General features: G+C 37.4%; 1 protein-coding gene across 14 annotated transcripts in view; it reads left to right on the top strand.

The window, feature by feature from the left end:
• Positions 1-12,996, top strand: part of adgrl3.1 (adhesion G protein-coupled receptor L3.1) — a 225,729-nt gene that overhangs the window by 143,361 nt on the left and 69,372 nt on the right. For 10 of the 14 annotated variants that reach the window (XM_038290303.1, XM_038290312.1, XM_038290308.1 and 7 more), the window contains exons 8-11: positions 294-647; positions 2,062-2,165; positions 3,388-3,573; positions 6,939-6,977. In XM_038290303.1, coding sequence (XP_038146231.1) covers positions 294-647; positions 2,062-2,165; positions 3,388-3,573; positions 6,939-6,977 — 683 coding nt within the window. The remainder of the gene's footprint in view (positions 1-293; positions 648-2,061; positions 2,166-3,387; positions 3,574-6,938; positions 6,978-12,996) is intronic. The other 4 variants (XM_038290305.1, XM_038290304.1, XM_038290309.1 and 1 more) reach the window with 1 other exon arrangement.

Here is a 12,996-nt window from a genome sequence, read left to right as displayed (position 1 = left end):
TGGGATTATTTCAAAGTCATCAGAAAAGAGCTACTTGCTGCCATGTTTTTTTTTTTTTTCTGGGTGTTTTTGCTGTGTTAATGAATCATGTAAAAATGTTTGTATCTCTGCCATATTAAATAACTTCAGACCAATATAAATTCTTGCTCTTATTCCAGCTTTTGTTTGATCTGATATTTATTACTCATACTATCTTGGCACATTAATAAAACAATCAAAAAAGTCAAGTTGGTGCATTACATTGCGGGTCATTCAATAAGCTCTCTAATTTCATTAATCTTTCTACTTTTCAGACTACCGTCCACCTCTCCTGCTTCCGCCAAGCCGTGCCACCACCACACGTTCCCCTCCCTACTACACCACCCCAAGGCCTCTCCTGACCACCTCCCCTGTCCAACGGTACAGAACAACTACCACAGTCCGCCAGCCCTTGCTTGTCCCTGCGGGACCGTCATCTGTCAATCACATTCCAGAAGGCCCTCCGAAAGTTGTCAGATTCCCTCCAGCACTAGTCCCACCAGTGGCACCACAGCCCCCCGCCCTGCCTCCACAGGACTTCTGCAGTCCGAGGGTGGCCGCAGACATATCATGGCCACGGACGCAGCAAGGCCAGACGGCCAAGCAGCCCTGCCCTGTGGGAACCCTGGGTAAGTAGGGTGGGTTTGTAGACTAGGAAGTAGAGCCTTAAGACAACATTATGAAAAACTCTTTGTTTTTGCAATGTTTGTGTTGTTTAAAAGTTATAATGCTTTGTATTTTATAGCTGAAGGTACTATTATTCAGGAGACAAAACTATCCAAGAATGGTATAATTTTTGGACATTTAGCAAACATCATGAAAAAAAGGGAAATAACTTTTGACTTTACTGCTAAGAGATGAGGGAACCAAATTCTACTCTTCAGATCTCCAGTTGCTGTGTTTCCATCCAAATATCATGCAAACAACAAAAATGTTGAAAAAAAGAAAATGCATATTGGAAATGTAAACATCTATTGGAGCAAGTTAACCAGGCAACACATTCTCACTCCCAACTCATCACATATTGATGCTTGGTTAAATTCAGCATGTGACAAGCAGGGGGTACTCCTCACATTAGTATTTGACCTGCAGGGTAAATGACAGGTTGTAGACAGTGTATCACAAGCTTAGCCCACAAAGTTACTTTGTTAGCTTTATGTATACCGCTGTCTCTTTAGGTTTCAGGGGTTAGGTAGGTGTAAGGAATGCGTTAGTGGTAAGTTTTTACTTCAGGGCTCATGGAAAAATTTGGGGAAGTTCCTGCTACTGCCTGTCATGAACCTGGTGTGTCAGTTACTGACGAGGGGGTATGCTCCTCACTATCTGACACGCAAAGGGCTTGACCAATTTTTATTATATGACGAGTTGGGAGTGAAAATATATTGAATCAGGCGTTGCAAAGCATAATGTCGTCATGATTAAGTTATGTTTGGCTGTAATAAACAAAAGATACCAGCTAACTAGCACAGCCACAGATTAATAATGGTAAAAGAACACTGTAAAAGTGAGTCCCAACAGAAACAGAGCTGAAAAATCTGCCTTGAAAGGTCTGCCTTGCAATGTCCCTTGTGGATCATCAACATTTTTGTTTTTGAGATCTGAGGAATCTATTATTACCCATATATCAATAATTCAATTAATTACCCCTGTATTGAAAGTTCTTCACTACTCAGACACCCGTTGTTGAACCCGTTGCTGCAGAGCACACTTTGCAGTGTAAATTCTAGAATAAATTTCAGTTCTGATACTGCATATGTCATGTGCTGTAAACAGGTCAGGTGTATTTCCCCCTTTAGCAAGTTTCTCAATTTAAACTGACTTATAAGGGTAAATGATTTCACCCTTTTCATAAAGAAGGGTCAGAGTAAAGATGGTTAAATTCAAATGCTGTTGCACACATTTCAAATTTTTATATATTATCTATTTATATCTCTTTACCAAACCCAGCCAAACACTGCAAACCCCAAACAAGCCAGGAGGTTCTCCTGTCTTTTGCAGAATGTCATTGTTGTTTAACCTTCTTTGCTCCTTGTTGTCTTACAGGTGTGGCCACATACGTTTGCATGCCCCACTTGGGCTACTGGGACCCTAAAGGTCCTGACCTCAGCAACTGCACATCACCATGGGTCAACCACATCATGCAGAAAGTAAGTCTGAAAGCTGGCACTGGCTGATGACCCCTTAGTGATGTGAATGCATTTGTTATGATTAAAACCCCGGAGCAGGTTTTCTCCCCCATGCAGAAGCAACGACCACAGGGAAAGATTAAGGCTATGTATCTCTTCGTCATTCTTTAACTCTAACTTTTGTTTGAGATCTGAGAGATCACATAGCTTCAGGGAACAAGACATGCCTAATGAGGTCAAGAATTCACATTAGGATCATATCAGAAGAGACAATTAGATAAAGATTTGCTAATTGTATTAATTCACTGTTGCTTGAAAAACATTAAAGCTATGTTTCACGCCTCAAAATGTACTTGCAACGAAGAGATTAATCCTTTACTTATTTGGCAAGAAAAATAAGCTTAAAGTCACAATTAAACTTAAAAAAGACATATACCTGTGTAACACTTTAAGAGAGGGAAGCCAGTTTTAGGTATTGCCTTAGAAAAAAAACAAAGAACAGTCCATCCATCTTCTCCCGCTCATTCCATCAGGGCCATTGAGGGGCCGGTGCCTATCTCCAGCAGTCTATGAGCGAAAGGCTAGGTACACCCTGGACAGGTTGCCAGTCTGTCGCACGGCAACACTGAGTCGCACAGAGACATACAACCTTTCAAACACAGGGCTAAAGCACATTCAGTTTTAAGATAATCACCAATATGTTGCAGAGAGTTTAGAACAACACAATGGTGGCCATTAAAAAAAAAAAAACATAAATCTAGAAATATTAGACTTGAAAAGCATACAATTTGATCTGGAAATGTTCAAGAACTCTGTATTATAGTTTTCTTTCTGTATAATGATGCATATGATGCATAAAGTGACACAGTTTTCTAAAGAAAATGTGCAGTTCAGTGTGCGTGTGCTGGAACTGAATATTTCCCTCTTTGTGAGGCTTTCACCAAGTTTTGAGTGAATTTTAAGCTGACCTTTCACATTTCTTTATCTTCCTCCCCTTCACCCATCACCTTCATTCCCTCACATTTATGTCTCCCTCTTCCTGTCCGTCCTCTTCTGCCTTGTTAATCTCCATCTGTCATTTTAATGCAACTTTCCTCTCTCTCTTGCTATTCACTTGACACTCTTACACTTATTCTTTTGCCAAACTTTTTCCTACTTGCCTGGCATAACTTTTTCCTGCCATCCATCTCTCTGTTACTTTTCACTTTGTGCTCCCCCACCAACTTCCATCTGTGTCCTGTAGCTTCGTTCAGGCGAGACGGCAGCTATTGTGGCCAGGGAGCTGGCAGAGCAGACCAAAGGACTTCTGCGTCCTGGAGATGTGCCATCCACAGTGCGCGCCATGGCCCAGCTAGTCGAACTCTTGGATGTCCAACTCAGGAATCTCACCCCCGGAGGCAAGGATAGTGCTGCCCGCAGCCTCACTAAGGTACAGTACTGCCTTAAGACACATAAGGTGAATGTGTGCAGAGTGATGGAGTGAAGCAGACTTTCCTACCGGCATCAGCATTTATTGGGCTGCAACTCAAAGTGACAGGAAATCAGAAGAAATATGGAGGAGTAAGAAAAAGGAAATAGATAGGGGAGGGGGGTCCCTTTGAGTTAACAGAAAGATGAATAGCATGCTCTTTTGTTTTTGTCTTAAAATACCTCTTTGTGCAGAGTTTGATGAAGAAGCACGCATAACAATGTGGAGCTCCACATGATAAATAACTGCTTTTAGAGTTTCTGTTTCATCCTTTTCCCTGTGTGGCTCTTCGTAACAAGTTTTGCTCAGCATAACAGGAGACAGATAACTGCTTTTAGTCTCTGGCATGGTCCTTCCACTCTCTTTAAAGATCAGGACCAACATTTAATAAAGCTCTCTTTCAGTTATTCACATTTATTGTAGACAGCTTGGCCCTCAGAGATAATTTACATAGAGCTGGGTGATTAATCCATTTTATGTTTATGAAGATATCAGTCGGAGAAAATCTGGATTTGTTTTCCACCAATGCACTCCCTGGGCTTCTGTAGCTCCAACTGACATCACTTTATCACCTTTTTGTTCTTAGATGTCTACTCATAACTGATAAAGTAGCGCCCTGTGTAATACTACTAGCTGTAAACATTAAATATGTTACTTTTTTAATTGTTTCTCAGCTTGAATTTAGTTGCTCTTATATTAAGGTCACCTTCCAGAGGAGATGACTAAAATAAAAGCTAGTTTTTGAAAGTAATGTACTGCACACCTATGTAATTTAGGGCTGCAACGAAAGATTACTTTGCAAATTTATTAACCGTTGATTATTTTCTTGATTAATCGATTAATAATCGGATAGCCAAAGGTTTCTTAAACAATCATTTTTACAAAAGTAAATCAGGTGAAGCTAAATCTTTTCCACTTGAGGAGTTCTGGGTAGAGCATATTGACAGACAAAAACATTTTTTTTTTTTTTTCTTAAATCCTAAATCTTTGCCTTTTTTTTTTGTTTTTTTTTTTTTTTTTTACAATTTTCACATAATTACTGCTCTAAGTGGGTCACTTTGTCAGCTAAAGGCATGATTTATAGTCTCTATTCCACTTTAAAAAAATAAATTGCTTACTAAATTAGTTGATAATTATTTCAATAATTGATTAATCATGATTAATCGGATTAATTGTTTCAGCCCTAATGTAATTTGTCACTTTTTAAATGAAATTTAATGGGGGAATAAAAATGAATTGGATTTTGTTGGAAAATAACCTGAATATATATTTTAAAGGTAAATAACATTATCTCCTATCCCCTTAACATCTTACACTGTATCCCTATCTTAGCTCCCTTTCTGTCTCCATGTCCCTAAATCTTTTTTCAATAAAGTTACCAAGCGGGACCTTATGGCAACAACCATAATGGTCTGCTTGTGAAAGCAAATCTGTTGGACTACTATCTAGCTCTTTAACATTGATTCCTATTGCTTTTTTGGCAAAACAGGGCAAAAATCATCTCCTAGTCCTAATATACAGCTTAGGTCATTTAATGAACCTCCATCTTTGAGCAGAAGCAACACTATTTACAGGCAGTAGTCACTTTAAAGTGAGTCACCTTTTACAATCACTATTAAGATAAATTCTGTTCCAGTAAAGGTAATTATGAAGTAAAGTGGTGCATCAAACCAGACCCATTCAAAGGTTTGCTTCACACAATGATCTCGGGATTCATTAAAAGAAACGTCTTAAAAAGATCAACTTCATTGTAAAATATATATCTTGTGAGTTTGGGTACAACAATGATTAATGATTGATGCAATGATGATGAACAAACGATTCAAGAAAGTCCTCCAGGTGCTTAATTAATTAAGATGTCTTTTAATTGTTACGTATTACCAAAATTCAGTTGAAATCAGGCAAGTCTCTTTTATTCCTTTTACATGCTGATGATTATGACTTACATTTTGTAAAAAAAAGTACATCAAAAAGTTTGGATGAGTTAGAGCTGCTGCTCCAATCAAAGTTTCAAGAGCAACCGCACACAGATAGATCCAGGAAATGAGTTATAACCATAGCATTGCCTCTAATAATTAACTTCTAAAGAAGAGCATATGTAGGAAGTATATGTCATGAGATATATGAGCTATGAAGCTATGAAACTCATTATAATACTGTAAATATAAATTTTTTTGAAGTCCATCATTGTTTGAAATAATCTAAAAAATATTCGTTTTAATTCTTCTTTCACTTACTCAATTAAATTACCATTTTAATGTTATTCTAATTTAGTGACATGCATTCATATAAACACACCCTGTCAGTACTGCTCTCACTGAGCTGCTGGTTTCTGGATGTTTCTTCTTAGTTAAGTAGATTTTATTTGGTGTTAATTCTCAAACAACCCTCCGATTTTAATATTGTGGTTTGCTATCCTATTATCTTAATCCAAGCATTCGTTTCTGCTATCTAAATCTGTCAGAAGGGCAACAAAACTTTTTTCTCCAGTAGACTTCTATTTATATTTCCTATTTTGTCTACAGGTCTCACAAACTTAATTACCTTTGTCATCTGTAGTGTTGCTAATAACATTGTAATGTTAAAGAAAAACTTATATTTAATCAGCAGTAAAAAATAGTTGTAGAAACACTTGTTGTAGAAGTAAGCTTACTTTGAATAAAACGAATTTAGACTTCCATATATGATTATATAAACATCTTAAAATCATTAAAAGTAACAAAGGTTTGGATTCTTCCTATTCAGCCTGGAGAGTGACCCAAACATAGCAGATCTCAGTAAGTTTCTGTCCAGAACCTGAAAGAGGGTTATATTGTTGGTGACGTAAAATCACATCTTAGTTCAGAATCTAAGGTAAATTGAATAAAACATTAACAGCTTTGCTAGGATGTGTTTACAGACCAAAGTTAAACCTTTTTTTTATTATTAATTATTGGATGTGATAGACATGAAAGAAGGCAGTCAAGTTAAAAATTGCACTCTTCCAGTCACCTGCATTTCAACACCTACCATATTCTCTCATATAAAAATATGCCCTCCATAGAAACGTAAAAGCAATATCCAATAACTAACTGAATGATATATTTTTAGGTATCCTATTAAGGTCAGAAAACTGAGAGTGATCAGTCAAATATGAAGGACTATAATTAATGACATCAGTTCAGTTAAGTAGATAGAGAGATCAAGTCAATATGGAAGGAAAAGAACGAACCTGAAATTAACCTTTTTTTTGTGCTCACTCCTTATAAATGAGTGTAACTTCTTTTGAATGTGTGTTTGATAACTGAGAGGTGCTACTCTGTTAACTGAATTGTTTGAATTTGCAGCTTCAGAAGAGAGAAAGGTCCTGCAGGTTTTTCACACAGGTATTTCCGCTTCCTGCGTTGGTTGATTACTTTGTAACACTGTTGTCCCTTGTGCCTGTGTGTTGTGTCTTGTTAAATATTTTTCTCCCACTTTTAATTTGCAGCATGTTAACTGCCAAGCAAGTTTGTGTGCTTTTGCTTGTTTGTGTATGAATACACACAACCCAGAAACGTTTTAATTCACTACAGCTTCTAATGATCCACCAATCTGACTTTTATTGCAGATTTCTCCCCTCTAGTTTTTACCAGTTATGATTTATTTTTACGTTTTAAGTATATCTAAAAGCACCTCTGGTATAAAAATCTCTAGCAGCTGCTATTAAAACAATTTTTTAAATGAAAAACACTCTAATGAATTGATCTAACAAACGTGTTCATTTCAACCTGAAATCAGAATTTACATATGTCCAATTTTCAAAAAAGAATGGGAGTGATTTGCTTTTGTTTAATGCCAAAATATTGCGCGTGCTCATTAATATTGTAAATGGATTTCTTGAATAAATACTTTGCCATATAGCAGAATAAAGTAATATTCACTTAAGTGTGTAATTAGAAGGCAGTCAATTGTTATTAGATGTTGCTCTAACTACTGAAAATAGAATAACAGCCATCATAGCTTATTTCCTTAAGAACTTGATATAAAATGTTGAAAAAATAATACTTAATACAAATTATCTGCTTTTGATAAGAGGTTAAATGCTGTAAAATAAAAATAAAAACATAACACTTTATTGTGTATAAATGGTCAACACAGTTAGCTTTGTTGGCATTACTATGTGTCATTAGCAGTCAGTTTGTTTCATCAAGACAATGTGGATTGCAAATATTTAAAAAAATCAAGCCGCTTTAAAGAAAGAGGATAACTTTCAAATCAAAAACTAAAGTAACCTTAAGATTTGATTTAGACCTTCTTAATCTTTTCTAAACTTGTATCTCTTTTAAATATGTTAGTCGGAGTTGACCTCTAAAATGTCTCATTAGGAAACACTTTGCGCTTCTTGCACATTTTGATATTCTTCGTACACCATTCAAAGAATCTCACTGTACTGAAAATACACAAATCTTCTACCTTCATCACTAAGATTGGTCTGGTTGGTCTGTTCCAGTTGAAAATGACCAGATTCTTGTAGAAAAGCTGATTACTTTGTTGATCTCAGATATTTTTGCAACCGAACCCTTTAAGATGCAAACGCTTATTCTGGTCTGCATCTCTACTTTTCATCAGAGTCTATAATCACACCATGTATCAAACTGGGCCTTTATTGGGTGTATTACTCTTTGGTTTTTAATTTTTTTTCCAAATATGAAATCCATTCCTGATAAGAAGCCATGATTAATATCAATAATAGCTCATCTCGGTTGCATGTTATTTCTGCAGAATTGTAAACAGGCTTGTCTGAAATCAAATAACTGGTTATCCATCTCCATTTATTGAAATGCCCTGTGTGTAGCTTCTTCGTAGAGAAGCAGCGGAACATGATGGATACCCTGTTGCATGTGGCTTAATCAAAGACTTGCTGTGTTAAAAATAATACTGTCCTGTTTTGTGACTCAGTATTAATTACACTTTGTCCTTGTTGATGTGCGTACATCAGTGTTTGTTTGTGTTGACGCCATGGGCTCATGCTGCTAACAGAAAACCTAACATCTACCAGGCATGTATCTGGTCAGCTAAAAAAAAAAAATAAAAATTCAGTGGATCAAAGGAGCCAAGCATCCTCATGCATGTGCTGTAGATGGAGTTTTCTCTCTCTTCACCCCGCAATACACACAGACAAAACACACACATAGACTAAGACACACGGTAGATGGTGTTGCTCTTTTTTTCTCCTGATGCAGGCTTTTTTTTCCCCCACACTCCCCTGAAAAGTCTTTACGTCAGCACCAGTCAGCAATGTCACATCATAGAACATGGCTTAGGAGTATATGCAAGCTGACACCCCCACCCCCCACACACATTCACAATTCACATCCTACAAATATTTAAATATATTTTCAACAATAATCTTTTGCTGTCACATCACAACAGTCAGGCGTTTGTAATGCGTCCCCTTAAGCCAAATAAGGCTGGATTTCAGGGGGAAAAGACAACATGCACGCCGCTTTGCACAGGTCTATATCCAAATGTTAGTGTGCACGCCTCGGGTACCACAAGAGGAGGCCTGTGAGTGATCGATTATATGATTAGCCCTGGTTATGTGAAACAAAATTATACCAACAGGCTCTTTACTCTGCCAGATAGAAATGTGCATGATTAGGGATGTGGTGTGGCACTGCCCTCTCCTCGTTAATTATCCGCAGCACTAATTGCCAAGTGAGGAGAGTGTGCAGGAGGTCTACATTCTTAATAGAGACAAAAAATAATTGAATTCTCTTCCCTCCTTTGCTTCCTCTCTCTTTCTCGGTTTCTCTCCACTCCTCACACTTCATCCACCCCTCCCCAGTCATTTGGTTTTTGGTTACTAGGGACTCGTTTCATGTATTCTAAATTGGCAATTTACCCATGATGAAGTTGGTGGTGTGGAGAGGCTTTGATGCTTTAGGGTGCGCTGAAAGAGGGAGGTAGTGTGCTTGGTGAAAGGAAGGAGAAACAAAGAGCAGATCATGGATTTGAAACTTCAGAAAACAACAAAAAAGAAGAAGTGGATTGTTAAAGAAACAATAATTAGTTAGTGAGAAGATCCTTGAAAGAATAACCTTGGAAATAATCTCTTTTTTTAAGAGTCAAAAATATTTTTTACAAACACTAATAATCCATTTTTTGTTGTTTTCGAGTTATTGTTGCCAAGATCTCAAACTGCTCTGCTTATCTAAAATAAAACAGCAAAAATCTTTGTTGCAATGTATGACAACATCTGATACAAATGTTTTATTTGTGTACAGCCTTTTAATCCTATGTAAACGACAGACAGAGCTTAATTGGTTTTGCCTGCCAGCTAAGTTCATTAAAGCTAGTCCAAAAGAAAAAGCTGATGAAAGTAAGAAGAGTTCTTATTCCAGAGTACCGAGTTTTACCATCTAAACCTTGTAGTGGTGGTCTCTACAGCCAGATTCCTTTTTAATAAGTCTTTCTATCAATACACCCAGCTATCACAAAACCTTCTGTCCTCACATTTTAAACTAAAAGTTTCAGATATACCTACAACAGAGAGCGAACTTCAGGCATTCCCCGGCACATTCAAGACTCATAATAACAGCTTAGACCTATATTGTCAGATGAAGTCTGAAACGCATTTTGCAAGACAAATTTGATGAGCAGTCTGAAAAGTCTGTAAAAATTCCCTACAGCAAATAGGAGATGAAAACTCTCCTTCCAAGCCATTTTTCTCACACGTTTTCTCAGCACAGCCATGAGACTTAAGAAAATAGAAAGATCCTTCTTCTTTTCTCTGCATATTTCTCACATCCCAGCTCCGTTGGTTTTACACAGTGCTGCATACTGTACATGTGCTTGAGTGTGTGCCCGTGTTCACCTTGGGTGGTTGGGAGTAGTCAACCAGCCCAGTTCTAGTCTGCCTTGCCGCTGCTGTTTACGCTGGATTACCCCAACGCTTCAAAGCATTTCACTTCTGCCCCATTTACTGTCATCGGGCTGTGTGTATGTGTTCACAAATGTGCATGCTATTCCTGAATTTCGTGGTCTCACTAAGAAACACACACTTCCAAACTCACACCCCTTATCTGTCTTTGCAGAGACATTCCCCCTCTTTGAAGAACCCCTAAAAACCCCTTAGTCTCTTTTTACCCACAGTCTTCGTACTTCATGCGCGAAAGAAATGTCACCGACAGCACCAGAGCTGCCAGACACACTCAGACACAGTGCCACACAGACACATATATTCTTTCTACTGAAAGACTGAGATGTCTAACCCTTCAAGGAAATTGCATCCTTTTCTCTTTTTTACCTAAATCCCTGCTTTTACAGACATAATATCCGTGTCGATGAAAGAAATTTCAGTGGGATATTATTATTTATATTTTTTTATTGAATAAATATAGTCAAAAGTTCAATAAGAAACAATGGGATGTTAATGAGAGTAGAAAAGCTGTATTATCGCAAACGCATCAAAGTCAGCGTTTTGCGAGCAGTATGCGCCAGCAGCATGAGCAAGTGGAATGCAGCTCCATAGCTGCCATATCTGCTTGCCCAAAGTAAAGAACATCCTCCCCTTGATCTCTTTCCTTTGCCTGGGCAGCTACTGTACAGCAAGTGGAGCAGAATGATGCACCACACTGCTTCCTCTTAGCCCCCAGTCCACACCCCCAATTTCTAACACAGACACACATAAATCACCACAGGCACAAATACATCCCAACCCTGTTCGGTGCATGCCACACAGCTCCATTTCAAACTGCAGATAATGCTCTGACAGCATGATGCAACTCAAACAACAGTCATGATGAAGACATGTAAAAGACATGGACATGAAATACTAAAAGCAGTCAAGAATAATCACTGTGATTAAAAATTAAAACAGTTGAATCAACTAAAACAAGATTAGCATGGACAAAAAGGAATAAAAAATGTAAAACTCAAGAATAGCCCCAGGGAAAAAAATGGGATGAGCTGCAGAAGGTTCAGCAGGGTTCCACAAATGGTTATATGTGAAAGGACCTTTGGGGTTAGGGTTACCTTAATATCAGAATGCAATTACTCAAATATCCTTTATTACAATCATTTATTGCGACTAAAAGAAAAGGTCATCCACTTAAAAAAACAGAATTTGTCGATATGCATAAAGGGTTTTTTTTTAATTCACTAAGCATATAAAATATTCTCAACAGTTGTTTTAAAGCCTCTCTCTGACCGTATTTTCATTGTAGCCATAAATACACTCCTAGCATACTTTACCTGTCTTCTGGGCATAGTTGGTTGGGCACTAATTTGGTAGCTTTTTTGGCCCCAAGCAGTCCTTTGAGAATCACAATTTATCAGGGTTCAAGTGAATTAAGTACAAAGCATTGGAAAGGCTATAGCAAGGTCCTAATGCTAATTTCCATACACAAAAAATAGTTTTTATTTGCTGATAATCCACATTAATTCAAAGGTTAGAGGTGAGCCACCACACCACTAGGAAAGCAACCCCACTGAATCCTACCACTATTACACTTAACTCTTGGTACATTTACTGTATTTATGTTTGTAATAAACATTTTTTTTAGTTTTCAACTCACCTCTTTCAGTATCAGAACATAAATGTCTCAGAAGGCATTTGGTCTGAACATGTGGGCACCACATAGTTATAGTCAAGCTTGAAGGCTTTGCTTTTAAAAGCAGGGGCTTGTATCTTTTCAGTCGAAGGTCGTTTAAAACCTGTTACACTTTTAGCTATGAGAGTGACATTCCAGTCTTTCCAGCGCATGGTAAGCCTGAGCTCAGGGTTATTATTTATACTTATGGTACACACAGTTATATTAAGGAGATGTTCTGTAGAATTGGCTCCACAAAAACATTCAGAATTGTTCTTTCAACATAAGATAAGATCCTGGAACTCTTCCATTAGTCTTTTTTGGACGATACGTTAACAACAGGAGACTACACACCGCACGTATCCCTATAGTGTCTAATTATACTAGGCAAATACATCTGACCCATGGTTCCTAAATTCTGACCTTCTGTGAATTGGATGAAATCTCATCTTTGCTACTCAAAATTTCTATTTGTGCTATCGGTATCACAAATATAAAGATGAAATATAAAACACTACATGCCGATGTACCTTATTGCAAATTACATTTTGTCATAAGCTTAAACTTTTACCTTGCTCTCAGTTATAGAAAAGTGTCTTTTGTTACTAAAGCATTACAAGTAACAAAGGCCTCCTATAAGAGCCAAAGAAACATATTCAACAGACACAGAACTACTGTCTGCTCAGGAAAAGTGCTGAAAGCAATTATATTCACTGACATCAAATGTAATGGCACAAAACCTGTCAGCAGCAGACTGTGAGTGAATGCTTGAAGTAATATTTATCGTTAAATCAATGAGAAAAACATGTAGAGAGTTTTTGTGCAAATT

Source organism: Cyprinodon tularosa, unplaced genomic scaffold (genome assembly GCF_016077235.1).
Source record: "Cyprinodon tularosa strain WSP-4 unplaced genomic scaffold, ASM1607723v1 ctg279, whole genome shotgun sequence".
Lineage (NCBI taxonomy): Eukaryota > Metazoa > Chordata > Actinopteri > Cyprinodontiformes > Cyprinodontidae > Cyprinodon > Cyprinodon tularosa.
This window is presented reverse-complemented; position numbering and strand designations above follow the sequence as displayed.